At 35.4% G+C, this 24,659-nt stretch overlaps 3 protein-coding genes across 3 annotated transcripts; 1 reads left to right on the forward strand and 2 right to left on the reverse strand.

Moving 5' to 3' along the window:
- The first annotated feature begins 2,507 nt into the window (after positions 1 to 2,507).
- On the forward strand, positions 2,508 to 2,969 carry LOC141612600 (uncharacterized). The gene has a single exon (XM_074431411.1). The coding sequence runs from the start codon at positions 2,508 to 2,510 to the stop codon at positions 2,967 to 2,969; it is 462 nt and encodes a 153-aa protein (XP_074287512.1).
- Positions 2,970 to 6,992: 4,023 nt separating this feature from the next.
- Positions 6,993 to 13,232, reverse strand: LOC141610656 (uncharacterized). Its single transcript, XM_074428853.1, has 9 exons — positions 12,590 to 13,232; positions 11,440 to 11,487; positions 11,234 to 11,293; positions 10,620 to 10,703; positions 9,767 to 9,871; positions 9,053 to 9,166; positions 8,857 to 8,954; positions 8,473 to 8,584; positions 6,993 to 7,457 (listed from the first exon to the last, which is right to left on the reverse strand). Exons 1-9 carry the CDS (start codon positions 12,989 to 12,991, stop codon positions 7,335 to 7,337), a joined length of 1,146 nt encoding a protein of 381 aa, XP_074284954.1. The 5' UTR covers positions 12,992 to 13,232; the 3' UTR covers positions 6,993 to 7,334.
- A 996-nt stretch (positions 13,233 to 14,228) lies between these two features.
- On the reverse strand, positions 14,229 to 23,723 carry LOC141610657 (uncharacterized). Its single transcript, XM_074428854.1, has 9 exons — positions 23,168 to 23,723; positions 20,551 to 20,598; positions 20,347 to 20,406; positions 19,660 to 19,743; positions 18,582 to 18,686; positions 17,023 to 17,136; positions 16,824 to 16,924; positions 15,609 to 15,720; positions 14,229 to 14,767 (listed from the first exon to the last, which is right to left on the reverse strand). The coding sequence occupies exons 1-9, from the start codon at positions 23,684 to 23,686 to the stop codon at positions 14,639 to 14,641; spliced, it is 1,272 nt and encodes a 423-aa protein (XP_074284955.1). The 5' UTR covers positions 23,687 to 23,723; the 3' UTR covers positions 14,229 to 14,638.
- Positions 23,724 to 24,659: the final 936 nt, after the last annotated feature.

Below are 24,659 nucleotides of genomic sequence, written 5' to 3' on the forward strand. Positions count from 1 at the left end.
TGATGGAGAATGGACATCGATGTCAATGTCTAAGGGCTACAATAAATCAATAATCAATGCTAGCCACATTATGTAGTTGCGTACTAATGCCATGTTTAGTGTGTGCTAGGTTAGTGTGGTGCTCGTACGTGCTACCCTCTTTTTTAGGAATTAAGAATGAAATAACTTTTTGTCCTTTATGGTAAATTACTAATTTAAGAATATATCTTTTCGTTTCAATTATGTATTTACCGTTATTTTATGAGAGAGAAAAAGATCGTCTGTGATTATTGTTATTAGATGTCAAATGGATAATAATAGATATGAAAGATCAAATTACTCATTAAAAGCAGATCTAGTATAAAAAGATAAATAAGTGAATGAGACGTGCAAAAATGAAAAGGGTAAACAAATGACCAGAATGGAGGCAGTGACGATTTTAGGAATTTGTTGTTGGGTTGCGAAAAATGAAATATCACACACGACATTAGGTTAGTTGAGTATCCGAAACTCCGACATGGACTCAAATTTGAAAATTACAAAACTCAGGTAGGCTCGTCGATGTATGAAAACTCTCAAGTTAAAGGGAAATAAAGGACTTGATAAGTACTTTTGACTCCCTATTGAATTTCAAGGCTAAAAAAAGGAGTTATTTAAAGGATTAATTGACCATGTCATGAAATAAAGGACTTGGTAAGTACCTTTGACCCTCTACTCTGAAGGCTTACCTTAATTTCTTCTGTCTTTTCAAACTTATTCCATGTCTTTCTATCGCTATTCAAAATACCGGTAAGTGTGGCGAATAAGATTAATTCTCTGTTGTCACATTTTTGGTGGACGGGTTGTAAATTGGGGAAAACCGTTAACTGGTGTAGTCAGAAATTTCTCAGTCTTCCGAAACGGGATGGTGGCCTGGGTGTAAGAAATATTGAGTGTTTAAACAAGGCTATGCTGGCTAAGCATGCTTGGAGGCTGCTATATGGGCATGACTCTTTTTTCAGCCGTGTTTTTAGGAAGAAGTTACTGAATGTCGATGCCCCCCGAGAGGCGGGTACAAAGAAAGAAGGGTAGTAATTTATCCTGGGGGGGAAGAAGTATACTGCATGGCTTGGATTTTGTTTGTGAACATGTGGGGTGGAAGCCGGGCTCTACGTCAGATTTAAATGTTTGGACAAATAAATAGGCCAATGGGGAATTCTCTCAGCCTAGGAATGACCTTCTCTCGATGGAATCGATAGAGTTAATGAACTTAAGAGTGAGAGATCTTAGAACAAATAATGGTTGCAGGGAGGGTGGAAGTTGGAGAGAGGCGATGGTTCGGGCTATTTTCTCTGAGGAAAGTGCAAGTAAAATTCTGGCCATTTCCATCTGTAAATCACATACAAAAGATGACATTTATTGGCTGTAAAAAGTGGGTATGGTGTCCTGTTTAGAAGATTTATGGTCTTAAAAGGGTCAACTAAGGACAAAACAAGGCTGGATAAGGGAGGAAGGAGTTTCTGCAAGAGGAGGCTTTGGGAGATTACCGGGCCCAATGATGTGAAAAATGCTTCTTTGGCGGATCGCTACTAACTCCCTCTCTATGGGAACTAATTTTGTAAAGCGCAACATTGACATGGACCCATCTTGTAAGGTTTGTTTTAATGATGATAGGAGAATAGAAACTATGGAACATCTTTTTCCGGGACTATGATATGCCTAAGAGGGTGTGGGCTTGTTCTGAGTTAGGAATTAGGGTTTCCCAGAGTGAGAACTTATGGAGCGTTTGGTTGGAGGTCTATAAAAAAGGGAAAGGGAAACAAAGTTATTGATTTCCTTTGTTGGTGTTTGTTTGACACAAACAAAGAGAATGAAAATTCTCTTCCTTACCCCTCAATCCATCTAATTCATTACCCCCACCCAAAAATATGAGATTTCATACTTTACCTACCACCACACTTGCGACTCTCACCACATCAGTCACCATCACCACCATCACCACCACAGCCACCCATAACACCACCACCACAACACCACCGCCACAACCACCATCACTACCACGACAGTTGACAACCACCACCACGACGCCACCGCCACGACCACCATCACCACCACCATCACAACCACCCCACCTAAACCACCACCCGCACACCAAAACAAACCACAACCCACCACGCTTCATTTTTTTAAGTAACCAAACAACTAGTTAAGTTTTAGGTAATCCTTTACCTTTCCCCCACTTATCTTTCTAATTTCTTTTTCCTTTCCCTTTCTCTAACCAAACGTCCCCTTAAGTCTCGGAAAATGGATCATAAATTGGATAAACTACTTGTGCAAGCTTGAGGATGCCGAGTTCCGTGTGACGCGGTTTGTTGCGACGATATGGTGTTTATGGAGTGTGAGAAATAAAGTCCTTTTTAGGGGGGGGGGGGGGAGTGTTCCAACCTAGCATGTTTGTGAATTTATGGTCACAAATTGTGGGAACTGCAGATCAGGTGATCACTACTAGCAAGGAAAGTCAAGAGGTAAAAACCATAGGAAATCCGAACATGGAGGATGAACGCATGAAGTGGCTTCGAGAAAGTAAACCAGTCCATGTGATTGAATCTTTGCGCACTTGTGACTGTGTAAGGATTATGGTTGATGCAAGATGGAAAGCTAAGGAGAATGCGGGTATCAGATGGGTTGCTTTTTCGGCGGTTGGGGATATGTTCTTTGAAACTAGTAAGGCGATAAAGGCTGAAAGTGCTATGCAGGCTGAAGCACTTGGGATTCGTGAAGTCCTTTTTTGGGCGTTGGATCAGGGTTTGTGGCATTTGGAGGTTTCCTCTGGTTGTCTTCCTATTATTGCGTTCATTGCAGGGATCAGGCAGACGCATCACCTCACTAAGGAGATCCTTGATGATATCCTATCTCTTAGTTCCTACTTTCATTGTTTATCTTTTAGCTATATTCCTAGGTTGTTTAATGATATTGCACATGGTCTTGCATGTAAGGCCATGATTAGTTAGGGTTACCTTCCTTTACAACTGCAAAAAAAGAAAAAAAAAGTATATTTAATTATTTACTCCCTCCATACCACATCAATGGTAACATTGACTTTTTCACACTTGTCGAGATACGTTTTGCAGCGTGAATATCTTTAGTTACACGTTATTAAAAATTATAAAAATTTGATATTTCTTATAGCATTATGAAGATAAATAAAACAAGATCTCACATGATTATATTTTGTCTTATATAATATCGAAGATTTCCTACGACCATGAATACTTGAATAGTGCCAAGATTCTCAATGTTGTCATTGGTGTGGTATGGAGAGAGTATATAATAAGAGTCAAAATTTTTTTCCCCTACAATCTTTTAAAAACCGTCCACTTTATTAACACATACTCTCATCTAGTCACTCATTTCTTCTCCCTTTCACTTTGCATAAGAAATAATGAATTGATGTTGAACCACACAAAACACTCTACCTCATATGCAATTAACTTTGGATCACATATAAAATTCCAAAAAAGAAAAGAGGTAAGAAAATCCGACTAATTTCGAAAAGGAAAAAAGGAAGAAATAATTGACTAAAAGGGAGTACGTAAAATACAAAGAAAAAACAATAATAAACAATTTTGCTTGCCATATGAATAGAGCATGTGACCTCTTCACTAGATTGAAATCACCTTATCAACTACACTCATTAACTTCTAATGATACAAAATTAAATGGACTTTGTTTTATCTCTGAATTATTGGAGTTAAAATTCTCTTTATTTTCTAAAAAAAACGGAGAGTCCATTTCCTTTAACGGTCCAAATTACATCTAAGTAACATCGAATTGTTGTACATTTATACATAGAAATAAAGGGTTAATAGTGTTTAAAGGAGATAATATTATTAAATGGGTTTGTGAGAGGGAATGAAGAAAAAGAAATGGAGAGGATCTTAATTGAAATTATAGGGAGGGTCAGATGCATCAACAGAACTCCCCATAGAATCGCCCATGAACAAAGGGAGTAAATTTTGTCCGAGCCTATAATTATCTAATTTATTTTAAGGGATCCCCTATTTACTAAATGAATAGGCGAAACTCCAACTTTTCCCGCCTAAAACATATTTCCTAAAATAGTGTTTGATATTTTTAGTATATACTATAGATGTGGACACGATAAGTTGTAAATGAATATAATCATTTGTATTTAAATATTTATAACATTTAATATTTCACATTTTGCATAAATTTATCTCCGATCTTTTTGGAATAAGGAAGTTCTTTTTTTAAAGAACATATTGATAAAAATTTATTAACTTTTTATGATAAGAAGTTGCGGCTAAAAAATATGGTATTAATAAATATTTTTTAAAATTCATTGACTTTTTATGATAAAAATTTGGAGCAATGTTATAGTAAATATTTGTAAATTATCATCGTTAATTTCTCGGTAAAAAAAAAATACTCATTTTATTACTTCTTACGATTTAAATTTTTATTTATTTCTCTAATCAAATACATTAAGGAGAAACATGAAAAATAAGTGAATTGTCAATTTAAATTCTATAAATAATACACTAAAAAATAAAACTCTATGAATTCCGTGCATATATTGCATGGGGTCTATATTAGTAACTCTATAAATACCGCGCATTCATTGCGCGGGATCTAAACTAGTTATAAATCAATAGCTATCTAACTTCTTAATTTTTTTTTTTATTTTTTTTTTGAGTGATATGTAGACAACTCTTGGAATTCAAGGCAACTTGTGATCGACACTCCAAAGGGCTATGAGAAATCCACCAATCCACATGAGATACGTAAACAATGAATAGGACCATGCATATGCCTACTTGCACATCTCAACAAAATTTGGAGGCCAAGAAAAATAAGCAAATATTATCGTCGAATTAAACGTGATGCTTTAGCAAGGTGCGAGTAAACTATGAATCTAAAAAGATCTGAAATTTTATGTTTACCAACCAAAAATTCGTTTAAAGATCACATAAAATTCAATTTCGAATTTCAATTTCACGATGAGATAAGAATAATATGGATGTGATGAAATAGGATAATAAGACTGTGATAAAGGGATTAGGATACAATTAGTCTTCCTTAAAAAGAAGGTAGTATTTTCATAGTTAAAATTGGTTAAGGACTAACTAAACTACTTAGATAAAAATGAGGACAAACTTCTTAATATTTCTTAGGAAAGAGTGATGTAGAGTAAATGCCTTCATTTAATACAGAGTAAAAAAATTATGGGTCGTCTCTAAGGACAAATTCTCATTTGTGACGAGCATATCCGTCGCAAGCTTGTGACGGGTCAAATAATACCCACATGGGGAGATAAGAGCAAGTCGGGATTTTGTGTTTTGCAGTCCAAAATTCTTCTCACTTCTTAGTACTTCCCCTAATTTGTTGCGTTATGCGAATAAATTACAAATAATCACCATATATTTGCCTATTTTTACAACACAAATGACCATTCATCGAAATTAATGGGAAAGATATGTGATATTATGTGCTTGATTCTCTCAAGTCCACTGAAAATTGAGTTGAAATTCTCTCCATTTTCTAAAAGAAACCGAGAATCTATTTCTCTTTCACAAGACAATTTTATAATGCTTTTCTCATTTTATTTTATTTTCTTATTATTTTTCATAACGAAACTTAGAATCACCCGTTGCAAAATAAAATCACCAATTCTCATTGAAGACGGACACTTTTCATCACAAGCTGAAAACGGGCTAAATGTCGCAATTTTAACGACAAAATATGACCATTTTAATGACAAATTATTATAGCTTAGGAAATTGTTCTCGTTACTTTTTAATTAAAATAGTTACATTTTCATCTTAAATAAGTCACATTTTACTCTATCTTCAACTTGTGACGAAATGTACCCGTCACAAGCAGGACGCTTTGAAATAAAATAGAGCGTTGAGAGAAAACAACAAACAGACACTCTCCCTTTCTTCTAGTAAACGAAAAGAATCTCGAATCTCGAATCTGGAATCTCAAATCTACAGTAAACATAAGTTTTTCCTTTTATTTTTTTTTGGAGTGATACGTAGACAACTCTTGGGATTCAGGACCATGCATATGCCGACTAACATAGTAACAAATCTCAACAAAATTTGGGGGCCAAGAAAATAAGCAGACATCATGGTCGAATTAAACGTGATGCTTTAGCAAGGTGAGAGGAAACTATGGATCTAAAAAGATCTGAAATTTTATGTTCACCTACCAGAAATTCGTTTGAAGTTCACATGAAATTCAATTTCGAATTTCCATTTCTCGATAAAATAGGGATAATAAATTAAGTACTAAGCTACTCACATAATGAGGACATAGTCACATAAATGAAGACAAACTTTTTATTATTCAACAACAACAACAACATCAGAGCCTTAATCTCAAAATGATTCGCACGCCTCAAAATGCGAATAAAAAAAGAGAAAATGAAAAAAAAAAAAAAAAAAAAAAAAAAGAAGAATGAAAAACTTTTTATTATTCCTTAGATATTATTCTTGCCTCCTCTATGGATGTGGCCTGTGGGTAATACTTGACCCACTTTGACTATAAAACTGATACCTCGGTATTAAACAAAAATTGTGTTTAGGAAACGAGTGTTAGAGGCCATGGACAGTAAGGTCATTTTGATTTGCTAAATTTATACCACACAAAACACTCTACCTTGATAAACATCAACTCGATAGATCAAAATTTAAATAAAATCGTAAGTATTTTCTTTAAAGACAGCAACAATGTTGTATTGAAAAGGTCTTTAATTTACCTAGTAATCGAGATTTGGATATATGGTTCAAATCCCCCCGCGCCCCAACACTGTATTGCTCTTGTGCCTTATTTGCTACTCCGTATTAAGAAAATAAAAAGAAAAGGTCCCAAATGTCCTTTATCGATGTGTAAGTAGAGCCGGTAAGTCTAACCCCACCCAAGCCGAGCCAAAGCCGAGCTCACTTGCATTGAAAATCAATAATAGTTTTGTCACCGGTTTTCATGGAAGACTCGTGGAAATCAAGATATTGAACCAGAACTTGAGCAGTAACTGAATTGTAGAACGAGACACAAATCCCGGTGTATGAGATAAGGACACTATGCTACCTAACTATCCATTTGTGTATCGGTAAAATGATGATGTTGAGCGCAACGCCCCAACATGTCACTGAAGCAATGTGATGCTAATATTTACAAAGAGCGATACTTTGGTTAACAGGATTAACAGGCCAAGCTAAGAGAACTAAGCAAATATCATCGTCGAACAAAATGTGATGCTTCAGCAAGGTGAGAGTAAAACCTGATGATGTAGGATAACTCGAAGCTTGGATATTAGTACACAACAGTGAACATCAAGGCCTATGTCGGCTTTAAGACTGCTTCTTGGATGCAAAGTAAAAACCATAACCGATTGCTGCTCCGGCAACACTAATTGCTGAGAGGACCTTCACCACGGAGATTCCAGGAGATGTGATTTCCAGAAGTTTCTTTAACTGCAACCCAACACAGATGATTGATTATAACCACACCGAAATTTCAATGCAAAAGTTTTGCAGAAGAAAAAATTACTGTACCTGAATGCTCGTCTAAAAAAAATTACAGAGCAACTTTTTGTGCATATTACAGTAGTATATACAAAGACATCCTAGTCGAAATTGTTGCAGAATTTCTCTCAAGAGTCTCAAGGTTTTAACTGTCATACGAACGACTGGAAGGAAAAATTACCTAGGTAATTAGACATATTGGTACTATTGTGGTAATCTAAAACAAACATTACAGAAGTTTCACGACAACGTTGAACACGACAAATTTATTACACCTAATTTTGGGTGAATTTGGGTACCATGAGTATATTTTTTTCTTCACATCATCACTACACCATGATATCCACAAAATATTAACTATGGAATCTCCTCTTAATAGCAAGCCCACTAAGATTTCAAGGTTTCCATCCTAATCCATTTTGGGCATTTTCCCTCCTACGTTTGGGAGTTGTGACGATTCTAATGCCTATGATGAAAGAAAGAATAAGCTACTTTTAAGTTTTAACACATTCATGGCCTTCATCAGCCGCTTAGCTGTGAACTACGTTACTCAGACATGTTTAGAAGTATCCAACATGGGCATCCGTCCAAATGTCGGACTCCGCTATTTTCATGAAGCATATGCATATTTGGCTTTAAATGAGGTGCCTGAGGTGTCCGAGTGTCGAATGTTGGACATGGGTGTGCAAGGAAATAAGAAGAGTCGGGAGTAACATAGGCTGTGAAATATGTTTATCTTAAAACTTAAGCTGTTGTGAGGCATCCAAGTGCGTTGAATTAGGTAAAATACTAACTACGGCCACCCTTGTACCCTTCCAGTTTCCACATGCCTCCAGTTATCGTGTTGAAGTCCATTTAGAAAAGGAGGTGTTTGCCAAATAAGCCGTAAGTCACTGTTGGTTGACAATATGTCTTGCGGTAAAACAATCGGATGGTTCTTACTGAAAAAAGGCAATAGACTAACCTCAACAGGCTGCTTCCAATTCCTCCTTATACCCTGAAGATGACCTTTCCCAACAACAGCAACTACTGAAGTATGCTCACTTGCAATTTGGAACAACGCGCCTGACATGTACCTGAAACAAGAGCAATTCAGCAGTAGTTCTACAGGCAGAAGGGCATGCATGAGTTCAAAGTTAGCATCACAAATTATCCGTTATTTTAACACTTGCAAGTTGCGACATGCGCAAATTCACCAATAGTCTTGCAGGATTAACATGCACATTTCTGATCCTAGGCATCTTGAGGCATTCGCATTTGCATCCACGGCATGAGTAGTGACTTCTGAGTTCTCGCAGATAAGAATTAATGGAACAATGAGAGTAATGCAAAAGAAACATATACTCACTGATCTCGCTCATTAATAAGCGTCTCCATCAGAGAGGGGAACTGCTTGCTCTTCTCTTGAATTACAAGAGTCAACATGTCCACATTCGTTTCTTTTAACTGGGCACAGCATGCACCAGATCAGATCATAATGCATACAAGAACTTGTACGAGAAATGCAAATATTTCAGCTGTTGAACGAATAGAAAAAGCTTTACCAATTTATCAAGATCTTCCCCAGTTGGTAGAAAAGCTGCACCGAAAACCAATGAACACATCAATTTTGTCTTGTGCCACAGAGGCATTGTGTTCCACATCCTCTGCATTGTTATCTGTTCACACCATACAACAACATTAATCTACCACAGTTTTCCCAATGAATACACCAATTTTGTTTTATGCCACAGAGTATTTCAAAGTTAAAACGGTGAACAAACAAGCCGAAATCATCCCATTTATTAGTATATGTGGCAGAGGCCGAAATCATCCCATTTAACAAAGCACAAGTTCTCATTTGAGACATTTTAATGAGTCTCGATTGTTAAACGGACCGAAATCATCCCATTTATTAGTAGGATTATCATTTAAATTCCCACAGGCGATGCATTTGTTTCACAATAATGACCCATACAACAGTCTTAGTGAGACCAACTGGAGGAACATGAAATCACACTTCTTAGTTCTGTGTTAAAATCATATAATTCCTTTTTTTGTCAGAGATCAAATATGTGGCAACCGCCACTCGCTGACCTGCGTCTTGACCTGAGACATGTGCACCAGCTGCCTTGGTGCACCTTAAGCTGTCTGATGCAATGTGGTCAATGCCTCACTAAGCCGTTCGCTTGTATGAAGCGAGTTTTTTCAAAACTAAAATAAAAAATAACAATTGATGTTTCCTCTAGTAATCTGTACTATAACGTAAGTCAGCTTACTTTAATTGGACGATCACCAAGTATAATCTTGCTGCCACATTTCACAGCTTCATCAAAAGCTGCTCGAAACTCACAGCCAGGAACAACTTCAAGCTTCTCAGCAATCTGATAACGGTGTTATATTTACAGGGTTATTAGCTTGTATTCTGAAAATATTATTCAGCTCCATAATTTGGCAAACGCCATTCAAATAAAACTTTCTCCTCTTTTTGTATACTTTATGAAAGTGAGTAATTTTTTTTTTACAAATATCTAACATAATTGTGAAAAAATGGACACACACACACACACAAACTTCCTAAAATGGAAAAAATGTGGAAAAAAAATACAAATTTGAATGTTTTCTTGTTCTTTACTTGGTTAGTCGGTTCGTGCAGTTTAATCGTTTGGACAAATAAGAGCATTGTTTTGGATTCACTCGTTCAAACTTTAACGCCAATTAGTTTAAGGTTTCATTCGTTATGATTCATAATTTCACTAAGTTTTTCCTTCTACACTTTATATGAATTCAGCTCAACTGAAACTATTCTTCTTTTGAGGCAAGTCTCCTGAAAGATCGCCTCACACTAAATTAATGTGAGACATAACATTTACTACACTAAAAACTAGCCAAAGATAACAAAAGGTAAAATAAAATAATAATAACCCAGAACATGTGAGAGGTCTCATATAAACATTATTGAGAAACCGTCTCACATGAGAACTAAAGATTTCTTTTCCCATGTAAGAACAAAGTTTTGTGGTCGAAATGAATGGCAAACGTGAGTGCAACAAACAGCAACCGTCACAATAAAGTAAATAAACCCAGAAGACTGTATGAAGTGATGAGAGTACTGATGACTACTGTAATTACCTTTGCAAAACACCAGCTGTAACCTATATCAAAAACATTCCGCTGCTTCTTCCACATATCAATCATTTCGCTGTAAGTTGGTACCTATGACAAATGAGATGTTTCACCATAAAAAACCAGAATTTAAATAGGTATGTTGCACAAGCTTCATCTTGGTAAACAATTAATGTGAACTCTATTTAAACAACCAAAGGTAAATACCACCAATAATCATTATGCCAAGCTTCAGCTGTCGACTTTAACCCTTATTTCACTAGGCAAAATTATACTAAAAGATGCCACTAAAGTCGAATAACTGCCATATTCCATATCCCGGACAGATAGGAGAAGTTATCCTCTCTGCTTCCTCCATGTCTATGATTGATATTCATATCATATCCATACTTGGAATTTATTAGTGAATTTAAGTTTTCCTCCCATAACTATTTTAATTCATTAGTCTCTGTCCAGTAAATTTGGAATTTAAGAAAAATAATCAACAGACGGTGTAGGTAGAATTAAGCAAAAAAGTGAACAAGATGTTTAAATAAAGCATTTCTAAACATAACTGCAAGTCTGCAACAGCAGCAAGCTTACAGGAACAAAAGGTAGACAGAAAGGGTTTGAAAACTGACCTTGGAGTCCTTAATGAAGAGACTAGGCTTTCGGCTTGAACAAAGCTCAAGAAATACAACCTAAAGCCAAGTGTATAGCAACAAATAATGGATCTTAATATCGACCAACATACATAAACCCAACAGAAACAAGCTAGAAAGCAGTTGTGCAAGTAAACAATCCAACTACGAGTAATACATAAGCGAAGAGACAAATCATAAAGCACCTGTGGTTTTATGAAATTAATAACAGCTTGCACCTCCTGGCATGAGTACTGCAAAAAATAAAGTTATAAGAAATTTATACTTGAGCTTCACCTTCTCGGCATGAACTTCATAACAATGACTAGAATACTATAAGAAAAAGATTGTTCGATTCTTGGAGACAGTTTGAATAAAAAAGAGAAATCTGCACCAAAACCTTAGTTTCGATGTGAGTACAACATTACCCCAATGCCTCAATGGCTCCCGAAAACAATACCCTTGGGCAAACAATTTAGTCAGTGTGCGGGTTATCACATTACGTACCAATAGAAAACATAAAGAACCTAAGAACGCCATCGCACTAACCTCAGTTCCTTTAAGCAGATTCAAATAGTTTACTCAGTTTATCAGTCATCACATAGCGGATCAATAGCTAACATCAAGAACTCAACAATATTTTCGCGATAACCTCAGTACAAGCTAGAAACTACCGCCCTAAACGTCCAACATAACCTTAGTACAACAATTCAGAAGCATTGTTTCCCTTTCTCATCGCTACCTTTTCTCCAATTGTTTTGAACCAAAATTTTCCGACATCTTACAAAATCACAAACAAGAACATACTGATAAAATTCCACAAAGATCAATCTAACAAGAACCTATCAAAGACAATCAAACAATATCATCACAAATTGTAACTCATTTCACAATTTGAATTTCCCTGAGAGACGCGAACCGTCCCAATAAGATAAACATTACAATATCACCATTATCGTTCTTCCACGCGACAAGACGACAGACATTTCTAATAATTCCTTCTCTCATCTTCACGCTTTGACGACATTTCTAATAAAAATTCCAACAAGATAATCTAACAGTAAAACCTAGCTCAGAAAATCAAACAGTATGCTGAAACAAACAAATCAAAGACGATCATCACAAATTTATACTCAAGAATCCGCGACAAGACGACAGACATTTCTAATAATTCCTTCTCTCATCTTCATGCTTTTACGACATTTCTAATAAAAATTCTAACAAGATAATCTAACAGTAAAACCTAGCTCAGAAAATCAAACAGTATGCTAAAACAAACAAATCAAAAACGATCATCACAAATTTATACGCAAGAATCAAAGAAAAGATCATCAAATTCATCGCAATTCAATTCACCTTGGAAACATGAGAAGTTCCGACGAGATAAACATCACAATTATCACCATTAGCATTTTCACACGACAAAACAACAACATTTCTCATAATTTCCTTAATTTTTTCACTTTCTTGATTTTGCACAGTTAATACTTCAGAATTACGCTCTTCAACAACGCCATCGCCATTATCATCCTCAATATTATCAATTTGTTCATTTTTCACAGTTAATACTTCGGAATTTTGCTCTTCAACAACTTCATCACCATCGCCATTATCATTCACATCAACATGAACAAAATTAGGGTTTAGGTTTTCAATCGACGAAGGAGAAAGTCGCGATTGTTCAACTTCAGGATTTTCGACCATTACGAAATCGTCGATTAAGCTGCCGGAGAGATTTTCCGGCGAGCTAGGTTCCATTTTCCGGCGAGAAGGCGGGAGAATTTCGCACGGAGGGTAGAATAGTAATTTTGTGAGTGGTAATGTGGTTGTTGAGATCGACGGTGGAGATTAGATTTTACGGAGGGTAGAAGAGTAATTTAGTGTTTCATGAATTTTACTCCTGCTTTTGGGTGGGTAACACACTAACCCAAATAGTTGTAAAAGACGGTTTTATACGAATTTATCTTAAAACGGAATCTTTTAGTAACAAACTTGACCCACTAACTAGAAGTGTGTAGTGTATTTGAATTTGTTCCTTATATCGCCTTACACAAGGCTAACTCGATGGTTATGTAAAGAGTTTTTTGTCAAAAACTACCTAATATTTACCTTATTTTCATAAATACTACCTAAAGTTTTTAATTTTGCGAGAAACTACCTAATATTTTTTTACTTTTGTCGAAAACTACCAAATTGAAATTAATGAGCAAATTCGACAATTTTTTTTCCAAATTAACTAAACTTCCGACAAATAAGTCAAAATGCCAAACAAATTAATCATAATTTTATCCAAATTAACCACAATCTCGGCCAAACTAGTCAAAATTGTAGTAAAAAAAATTAAAATAAATGTGTTAGTAGCTAATCTAAACAATTGGCGGTGGTTAAATATAGTAAATAATGTATGTTGAATGCCAAAAATAATGTTTTCGAGTTAGAATTTTGTCTAATTTGATCGAATTTTTCAATTTGGTAGTGTTCGACAATAATCAAGAAAATTTAGGTAGTTTCTCGCAAAATTAAAAACTTTAGGTAGTATTTATGAAAATTAGGTAAATATTAGGTATTTTTTGACAAAAAACCCTTATGTAAACTATACTCCGTATGGATTTGTGATTTGACCAAAGATTATTACAATGAAGTTTCTTGCAAAAAGAACTTTCTGTGAGCATACATTTCATAATACTTAAAAAAAAAATTAAAAAGAAAAGTGTGGTTACGAAATTAAAGATCAGTAAGTAGACCATACATCCGATCTACTACCACCAATTTTATAGTTTCTGAGCATTATATTAAAGTTTTTGAGTTTTGTTTTAAAAACTATGAGTTTTACAATAAAGTTTCTGAATTCATTTACTTAAACATTAAATTCAAAAAATTACAACAAAACTCAAAAATATTACTTATAAGTCGGTTAAATTTGAGTTTTGACGGAAAAAAAAATTAAAATCTAACTTATAATAAACTCAGAAAAAATACACAAAAACAAGTAAAGTTCGAGGTCATAAGCTTAGAAAAAATACACATATGCTCAAAAACAAATAAATCTGAGGTAGTATATCCTATGTATGTTCCTTTTTCTCAATTAAAGATTGCCATATAAATATATTATTTTACTTCTATCTCATCATCATTTCCTGAAATTCCGACCAGCTAAAGAAAAATGAAGAGCGGAGAAAATGGAGAAAATCCTAACCGCTATCTATAATTTATAAACCCTTATAAAGCAAGGGAACGAAAAAGTACTATTCACCCTACAACAGTGAAAAATCCCTCCCGGAGACACCCGTTGTCTAGTTGTGTCTGTTCAGTGTTCGTATCTGTTTTTAAAAAGAATGGGTCGCTGTGATAACTTGAAGCTTGGATATGGTACACAACAGCGGCCATCAAAGGCCGATCTTGAATCTAAGACTGCTTCTTGGATGCAAAGAAACAACCATAAACGATTGCTGCCCCGGCAACAGTTACACCAATTGCCGAGAGGATCTTCACTACGGAGGGTCCAGGAGATGGGATTTCCATAAGTTCATTTATCTGCAACCCCCACAGAGATGGTTATACCACAATGAAATTTAAATGCAAAAAAATCAATCTTAAGCTGTTGTGACTAGGGGTGTTAATGAGACGAGACAGCTCGCGAGCAACTCGAGATCGACACGGTCAAAGCTCAGCTCGTGCGAGCTCCACTCGGGCTCGAGATCAGCTCGAGAGTTTAACGAGTCACGCCGAGCAAACGCTAGCTCGACTCAAAAAGCTCGCGAGCGGCTCGAACTTATGTGATTATATATAAGATATGGCCCATATGTTATAAAAATATTCTATCATGATTATATATTTGTATCACACATATCAAATGTATCGGTAATTTGCCAAATATTTTTACATATAACCTTCGAGCCTTCTTATTGAAAATATCGGAAGTAAAAAAAATCAAAAAATAGCAATTATATATAGGCTCGATTTGAGCTCGAGTTTGGTTCGAGCTCGCATTAAAGCTCGCAAGCTTGATAACGAGCACAATTTTTTCAAGCTCGGGTAAGCTCGAGATTGAGATCGAGATCGGCTCGAGCTCGAGTTTTGGTTCATGAGCACAAACCGAGCAAGGCCAAGCTCGGGCTCGGCTCGTTAACACCCCTACTTGTGACTTGTGAGGCATCCAAGTGCGAAAAATTAGGTCAAATACTACTCCGTAACTACTATCATTCTTGTACCTTTCCACATGCCTATAGTTAGGGTCTTGGTGAGTCATCATATATGTTCACCATTTAGAAAAGACGGTGTTTGCCAAACATGCCGTAAGTCAATGTCAGTTGACAATGTCTTGCGCTAAAATAGAAGGATAGTGTTTTCTCGAAAAAAGGCAGTAGTCACTAACCTCAACAGGCTGCTTCCAGTTCCTTTTTATGCCCTGAAGATGACCTTTCCCAACAACAGCAACTACTGAAGTATGCTCACCTGCAATTCGGAACAATGCGGATGACATGTACCTGAAACAAAAGCAATTCAGCAGTAGTTTTACAGGCGAAGAGCATGCATGACATAAAAGATAGCATCACAAAATTACTCCTTATTTTAACACTTGCAACAGCAAATCTTTTTTATATTAGGCGTATGCTTCTTAGAATTATTATCTTGGGAGAATCAACATGCAAATTTCTGATCCAAATCTTTTTTATCTTGGGCATTTGCATCCAAATCCCTCCTCCCATGACTAGTTTGACAACGCAAATCAGAAGCCTACCCTTACCCGATTTTAGTTTAGAAAAAATTGCTCCAATCAATTCTGCTTCACAAAGAATTTTTTTTAGATAAATATCTCCTCCGTCCCCAAATCCCAAATTCATTGTTCCCATTTGAGTTTGGTAGGCAACTGATGTCAACTTTAAGCATTAATTTGTAATGAAAATTCAGCAAAACAACTTTTTCTTATCGTTATTTCCAAGTAGTTGCAACTCTTATATTTGTCAGAAAGTATTGATCGGAATTCACTTGTTTGAACACCAAAGCCGAATGGGGACAATAAATTTGGGAAGGAGAGAGTACGAGCACCCTTGTGAAACTTGCGTTACTCAGACACGTCGACACGTGTCGGCGTGTCGGACACGGCTATTTGGGGTGAATTTTCCTGTTTTGTGGTCTAAATTGAAGTGTCGAGTGTCGTGTCGTGTCGGACACCGACACGTGTCTGACATGCGACACGGCAGTTAAGCGAAGTGTCGGAGTAACATAGTGTGAAACAAAGAATCACTGAACTACAACACCACTGATGGGATCTGATCATTTCACAGAAAAAAAAAAAAAAAAAAAAAAAAAAAAAAAAAAAAAAATTATAACACCCTTCATGTTCTTCAAGATCTTGGCCCAAGAAAAAGCTAGGTGAACTAGCGGAAAAAATTCTCAATTCAGTCCTTAAACAGAAGCACCAATAACATAGTGGTGACAACGGAAACTATGTATCATTCATAAAAAGAGCAAAACGCAGCAAAGTACCCAAAAGTGGATAGAGAAAGCGTGAGTAGTGACTTCTGCGTCCTCACAGATAAAAAACTAATGGAACAATGAGAGTAATGCAAAAGAACCATATACTCACCGATCTCGCTCATTAACAAGCGTCTCCATCAGAGTTGGGAACTGCTTGCTCATCTCTTGAATTACAAGAGTCAACATGTCCACATCATTCATATCTTTTAACTGAGTAGACATGCAACACATCAGATCATAATTCATACAAGAGCTTATATGAGAATGCAAAAATTTCAGCAATTGAACAAATAGAAAAAGCGCTTAACCATTTTATCAAGATCCTCTGCACTTGGTAGAAAAACTGCTTGAAAAAACAATGAATACATTAATTTTGTCTTATGCCACAGAGACATTTTGTTCCACGTCCTTCGTATTGTTATCTGTTAACGTCATACAAAAACACTAATTTAGCGCAGTTTTCCCAATATCCTCTCCAGGAGTATAGAGTATTTCAAAGTTGCAATGGTGAACCAAATAGACCGAAATCAAAACACCAGAAGCTAAACCCGGAAAACATTATTGTTGACATAAAAATCAAACACAGAGAATCACAAATCAGCACTGTTTATAAAAATGGCAACTGCCATGAAATGATGCAAATACTCCAGGATCTAGCTCATACGTCACTTTATGACTAGCGCATCCGCATATTCAGGTCATACATTACTCATCTTCACTACAAAATAAAGGAGTCTCTAAGTGTACTACGCACATCCGAATTTTATTATTTAGTATACTGAAACTGAAAAACAATCTTAAAGGTTGCCAGATGCCTTTTTATCCAGTAATCCAAAATCATCAATGGCTAGTACTCTAGTAGTACAAATGATCATGTAAAGTAACTTTTTAAAATCCAATAGAAATAAATTCTTATATTAATTGGAAAAATATTAACTTACTACTTTGCATAAATCTAACATAACAAATTACACATTCGTATGTGAAAGTGAAGTGAAACTATTTGAATTAGCTGAACCAATATAGGTCTATCAAAGGGAGCTAAAATAGACATTAACTATAGGGGAAAACTTCTATTCTTGATATTTGATAATGTTCTAAATCCCAATCAAGGGCCAGTACATAACTTCCACTCAATATTGCACCATAACCGTATGTCCGTATGACCAGTTAAGCTAAAGAACTTAAGGCACCCATTTTAATCATGGTACTGTAGTACATTGTGGATGCTCACTATCCTGGTAACCGTTTATCAGGACCTATTTTCAGCAATGAAATATGATGTACTAGTCTTGGTACTGTGTTAAGTAGTGCTAAACCACTTTTTCTGTCTATAGTGTAAATCTGTCACTTCTTGTTATACGTGTAATTGTGTGCGTCTTCCCACCACCCAAAAAATATTATGCAAGGTACAAGTTCTCACTTAAGACAACTAATACATTGTGAGAAACAGGACCCAAATCATCCCATTCATTAGTAGGATTATCATTTAATTTCCCTAGGGAGATGATGCATCGGGTTCACAATAATGACCCATATGCTTAGTGAGACCAACTGGAGGAAAGAGAATTCAGAGTTTTTTAGTTCTACATCAAATCTGCTATTTTTCCCTTTTCTGTCAGGGATCAAAGATGAGTCAACTGCCTCCAACTGACCTGCATCTTGCGCTCTTGGCCTGAGACACATGCATCTGCCGCTTTGGTGCAACTTGTTGAAGTGGCTGCACCTTAGGCTGTCTGATGCGATGTGGTCAATGCCTCACTACACTTTCGACTGGGCGTGCCTCACGCAAGCTTTTCAAAACTAAAACAAAAGGTCACATATTGATGTTTCCTTTAATAATCTGAACTAATGTAGATCAGCTTACATTAACTGGACGATCACCAAGTATGACCTTGCTGCCACACTTCATGGCTTCGTCAAAAGCCACTCGAAACTCATAACCAGGAAAAACTTCCAGCTTCTCAGCAACCTGATGAGGAACAGCACCAATGAACTTAAAATACAGACACCAAACTAAAATTTCCAAATATGATTATTAGCTTGTATTCTGATATTATTTTCCAGCTCTGCACATTGGCAAAAAAAACAGCAAAAACACCATTCATATAAAACTTTCTCCTCTTTTTCTATATTTCTTGAAACTGAGTCATAAAATTTAAAAATACATCCAAAATTAATTAGAGAAAATATTTCATAAGAAAAATATGAAAATATACATAATATACGCCTGAACTTTCTAAAACGGAAGAAAAATACAAATTTGAATTGTTTTTTTGTTATTTACTTGGTTAGACAAGTCATTGGCTTTCATACAGTTTAATCATTGGGACAAACCGACAAATATGAGCATTTGTTTGCATCCTCTTTAAGCCGTTCAAACCCTAAATGAAAACTAATTTAAAGTTCCATTCGTTGTAAATTATAATGCAAAGTTTCAATTTTTTTTTCTTTTACACATGAAATGAATCATTCATCTAAACTGAAACTAATTTTCTTTTACCATGCAAGAAAAAAATTTTGTGGTGGAAAATGAACACCGTCACCGTGTAGAACCTGAGTGCAGAATCAGAATAAGATATCAAAACTTTTTAAGATTTATTTGGCACGATGACAACATGAGATTAATAAAAGGAAGACAGGACAAACTTGGGATTGGTGAGGGCAAATGTTCCATAAGAATGTCTTCAACGATGATATCTCTGTTTCAATATGAGTGAGTATTTATTGCAGGAGGAACAATAATAACTACTAAAGGGAGACTACAGAGGACTGCAGAACGCAGGCAGAATATGTAGTAATATTGTGGCACTAATTGCATAGAAACAAGTTTTTCCAATCATTCATATCTTTGCGTAGCAACCAAACAGCAACCATTACAATGAAGTAAATGAACCAAGAAGACCCTACGAAGTGATGAAAGTGCTGATGACTACTGTAAGTACCTTTGCCAGAAACCAGCTGTAAACTATGGCCAAAACATTCTGCTGCTTCTTCCACATATCAATCATTTCACTATAAGTAGGTACCTATGACAAATGAGATATTTCAGCATATATTTTTGCTATTATAGAAACAAGGTTCTTTTCAAACCACGATTTAAACTGCGCAAGCTTCATCTTGGTAAATAATTAATGTGAACTCGATCTGAAGAGAAGGAAAAAACACCAATATTCATTATGCTAAGCTTCAGTTGTCGACATTGACCTTTATTTTGCTAGGGGAAGTTATCCATATCTCGGACAGATAGGAGAAGTTGTCCTCTCTTCTTCCTTCAGGCCTATGATTAATATTCATATCAAAATCGTACTTGGAATTTATTAGTGAATTCAAGTTTTCTTTTACATGTCCTCCCATAACTAGTATTATTCATCAGCCTCTGTCCATTAAATTGAGTAAGAAATTAAGAATCAACATTAGAAAGAAGAGGGGGATGGACGTCGAGGATAGGGCATGGGATTGCAGGGACTTGGTGTAGAATGGGGACGGAGGAAGGTTACATGATGACATGGGTAGAATTCGGCAAGGAGGAGAACAAGATGTTGAAAAAAGCATTATACTAAACATAAATGCAACAGCGGCAAGCTCACAGGAACAAAAGGTATGCGAAAAGGATTTAAAAACTTACTTACCTTTAAGTCCTTAATAGTGAGAATGGACACTCGACTTGAACAAAGCTCAAGAAACACAACCTAAATCCAAGTTAATAGCACCAAATAAGGAATCTTAATATCAACAAAATACATAGTTAACAGACACAAGCAAGAAAACAGTTTAGAAAAGAAACAATCAAACTATTACAGAAGCGGGGAGACAAATCATAAAGCACAGCTCACCTGTGGTTTTAAGAAACTAATAACAGCTTGCACCTCCCGGCACGATTCCTGCAAATTAAGATATAAAAATTTATACTTGAACGTGACCTTCTAAGCAAGAGCTTCACAACAATGTCACTTCGAGATAATTACAATAAAAAAGACGAAAAGAATCAATATAAATAAAAAAAGGATCATTGTGTTCTTGGAGATAGTTAGAATAAAAATGATAAATCTGTTAAAAAAAAATTGTTTCAATGTGACTACAGCAATTGTAATTTTTGGTTACAGATTCTTTCAGCAACATTTTGAATAATACAAGCCACCCAACCAAACCTAACATTGTAGAAGCCTAAGGCCCTGTTCTTTTGGACTTAAAGTCACCCTCTTTAAGTTCAGTTCAGCTCTTATAAGTTCAATTCAGCTCCTATAAGTTAAGTTCAGTTCAACTTCTATAAGTTCAGTTCAGCTCCTATAAGTTCAGTTCAGTTTAGGGTTTAGCTCCTATAAGTTCAGTTCAGAAAAGCTATACTTCTATAAAGTCCACTTTAGAAAAGTTCCTAAACCTTAAATAAACAACAGAGTATAAATTTATCGTTTCCAAATATTTAAAAAATGGCACGATTTTCATTTAAATATATGGCAAAAAAATCCAACATTAAAATTATCCTATACATTTTTCTTAAAAAATAAATAAATAAACTACCCATTTAATTTGTACATAACCCCTCTCCCCATCCACCTCTCTCATTATTCGATTGAATTTGAAAAGTGATGCCACAGTTGGTAAAGATGCACAAATATTATACCAATACAAGGTCTTCAAAGTGCAATACATTGATACATATGAGTGTAAAGTTAAGATTAATATAGGTTCTAGTAAGTTGGGATTAATTTGAGAATGGAAGGCAAAATTTGAGTTACTATAATTAAATAATCCTTTTTTTTATTGTAATGTATTATAATACTATGTAAAAATATATACTAATACTAAGGCTTTGTTCTTTTTTACTTGAACTGAACTTATTAGAGCTCAACTGAAATGGAGCTCAATCTAACTGAAGTATGAGTTAATCTGTGAAGAGAACAACTGAACTAAATGAAGCTTAACTGAACTTAAATGAGCTGAAATTAAGTCCAAAAGAACACGGCCTAATTTTATATAAAGTGTACAATTTTTATTATCTTATCTTCTGAATCACACTCTCTATAAATATATTTTTATCAATGTTATCTCTAAATAAAAATAAAAATAAAAATAATAGAGTTGAATTAAATTAAGTTAACTTAAATTGAGGTCCATTTAGTTTAGAAAAGTTAAGCTCTTAAAAATTCAGTTCAAAAAAGCTAAGCTTCTATAAGTTCAGTTTAGTTGAGCTCTTATTAATTCGATTCAGTTCTTATAAGTTCAGTTTAGCTCCTATAAGTTAAGTCTAGTTCAGCTCCTATAAGTTCAATTCAACTCCTATAAGTTCTACATATGCTCCAACTAACTGTGTTTATCACCGCCAAATTTGACACTCTTCGCACTCTTCTCAGCTCTCAAATACCATCACATACCATCACGATTATATTACACAAAAATGTACTCACATTGCAGAAGCGCAACAAATGTGCTGTTACTTTGATGATATAAAGTACCTCAATACCCTTGAGCAAATAATTTACCCGCGTATCAATGGAAAATATAAAGAGCCTAACAACAACATCATCGCTATAACCTCACTGCCCATAAGCAGATTTAAGCAAACAGTTTACTCAGTTTGGAGATCGTCACATTGCATATCAATAGATAACATCAAGAACCCAGAAATATCATCATGATAACCTCAGCTTAAGCTAAAAATTACCACCCACAACACCCAACCAACATTAGAACAACAACAATTCAGAAGCATTGGATCCCTCTTTCATCTTATCCGTTTTCCAATTGTTTTCAACCAAAAATTTCCAACATCTTAGAGCATCTCCAATGGACAGCTACAACATGGTGCAGCTTGATTTGCCAACTCGGGGTTTTAAGCTACTTTGCTTTTAAGCTACAAACCACTCCAATGGAAAGCTACATCATTTGCGCATCTTGTATCTATATTATTTTCCTCCAATAAAAATTTTTACTTTTCTTTTTTTCATTCCAAGCATGTAGCTTGGTAGAGCTACAATGCTTTCACGCAACACTTCTATATTCCCTCTCCAATGGTAAGCTACTTGCTTGAAATTTTACAAAAAATGCAAGCAAATCCCTAAAAGCAACCATTGGAGACTCACAAACAATTAATGAATATCATCAATTCATCGTCACATTCGCCTGAGAGACATGAGCAGTTCCAACGCAATAAACATTACAATTATCGCCACTACATTCCCGCGCAACAAAATAACATTTCTCATAATCTCTTCAACATTTTGCACTTTGTACTTTATAACACTCCAATAAAAACTTGGGTAAGATGATCAAAAATGATAAGACATCGCAATCTGATAAAAACAACTATTCGCAATTAGAACAAATCAAACAATCATCAAATAACATGCTAAAACAAACAATATTATCGCAAACCACGCCAAAAAACCGAATATAATCAAAATTCAAAATTCACAATTCAAATTCAAATTCAAATCAAAATTCACAATTCACCTGAGAAACATGAGCAGTTCCGACGAGATAAACATTACAATTATCACCATTAGAATTCTCATGCGTTAAAACAACAACATTTCTCATAATTTCCTCAATATTTCCACTTTCTTCATTTTCCACACTTTGAACACTTTCTACTCCAGAACTACGCTCTTCAACAACACCACCGCCATCGCCATCGCCATCGCCATCCCTATCAACATGTACAAAATTAGGGTTTTGGTTTTCAATCGACGAAGAAGAAAGTCGCGATTGTTCAACTTCGGGATTTTCAACATTTACGAAATCATCGATTACACTGCTGGAGAGGTTTTCCGGCGAACTAGGTTCCATTTTACGGCGGTCGGCGGCGGTGGTGAGAAAGCGGGAGAGATTCCGACGGCGGGGGTAGTGTGGTAATTTTGCACGGTGTGGTAGTGGTTGGTGAGATAGGACGGTGGAGATTAGATTGCGAGGAATTGGGATTTTACGGAGGGTTGACTCCGGTAGTTTGACTATGCGAGTTAAACGATTCATACGTTTAACACAGTTGTTTGTCTAACAACTGAAGTGTGACTGGTGTGTCCAATACAATTTAACCCGTGTTTCAGTTCAGTTCATTTCAGTTCAACTTGTATAGATAGGACAAATATCTTTTTATTCCCTAAACATTTCACTTTTGTCTTATTCAACATATTTGATCCGTTTAAATCTTAAAACGGATGTATCCGTTCCTTAGACTAGTTGGTTGTCTAAAACTATTACGATTCCGTTTGTTTCAGATAATAGTTTACGTATTTCATTTTAAACAAATTCTTGTTAAAGAGGGAGGTATTCGTTTTATAGTTAAAACGATTGGAAAACGTTAAGGTCGTGGAGGGGATAAAGTTTTTAGGGTCGAATGTCTTTTATGTTTGGTCTGATGTTGTATGGCTGGTTGTAGCTCTATTTTGCCGTTTTTTTTCTCTTTTTGGGACTCTACTCGCTGTAGGTCTCAGGGTTAATCCCCTTTTTTTATCAAAAAAAAAAAGTTAAAACGAATTAGATATTTACTCAATTTTATAAATAAAGATAAAAGAATAATACATAGAGAATAACAAAATTTGTCTCATTTATTTAAATAGTATATAATACATGACCCGTTTCAGATGGACTGGCTGGTCATTTTATGGTATCTTGGATGCATTGTGTAGTTTTCTTTGGAGACATATTTTCTAGCTTATTGCATTACTAAATAGATAGAATTATAATAAATATCGAAATATAGAATTCTATTTTTATTTTTATAGTAGTATGGAGCATATTTGCATGGCTTGCAACTTGGTTCAAGCATCTCGTGGAAACTGGAAACTGTGTTTCTCGGTTAAGCACAAATTCTGATTTGAGACGATGATAGTCATGTATTGTGTCGGTCTAAGAGGGCGATTTTATCACCCTCGTGTCTTTTAATATGGGTCTTTTGGTACACTTTTCCTAATTGTTCCGGGTATGAATTCCGAAGCAGGTTTGT

This window comes from Silene latifolia, chromosome 11 (genome assembly GCF_048544455.1).
Source record: "Silene latifolia isolate original U9 population chromosome 11, ASM4854445v1, whole genome shotgun sequence".
In the NCBI taxonomy this organism is placed as follows: Eukaryota; Viridiplantae; Streptophyta; class Magnoliopsida; order Caryophyllales; family Caryophyllaceae; genus Silene; species Silene latifolia.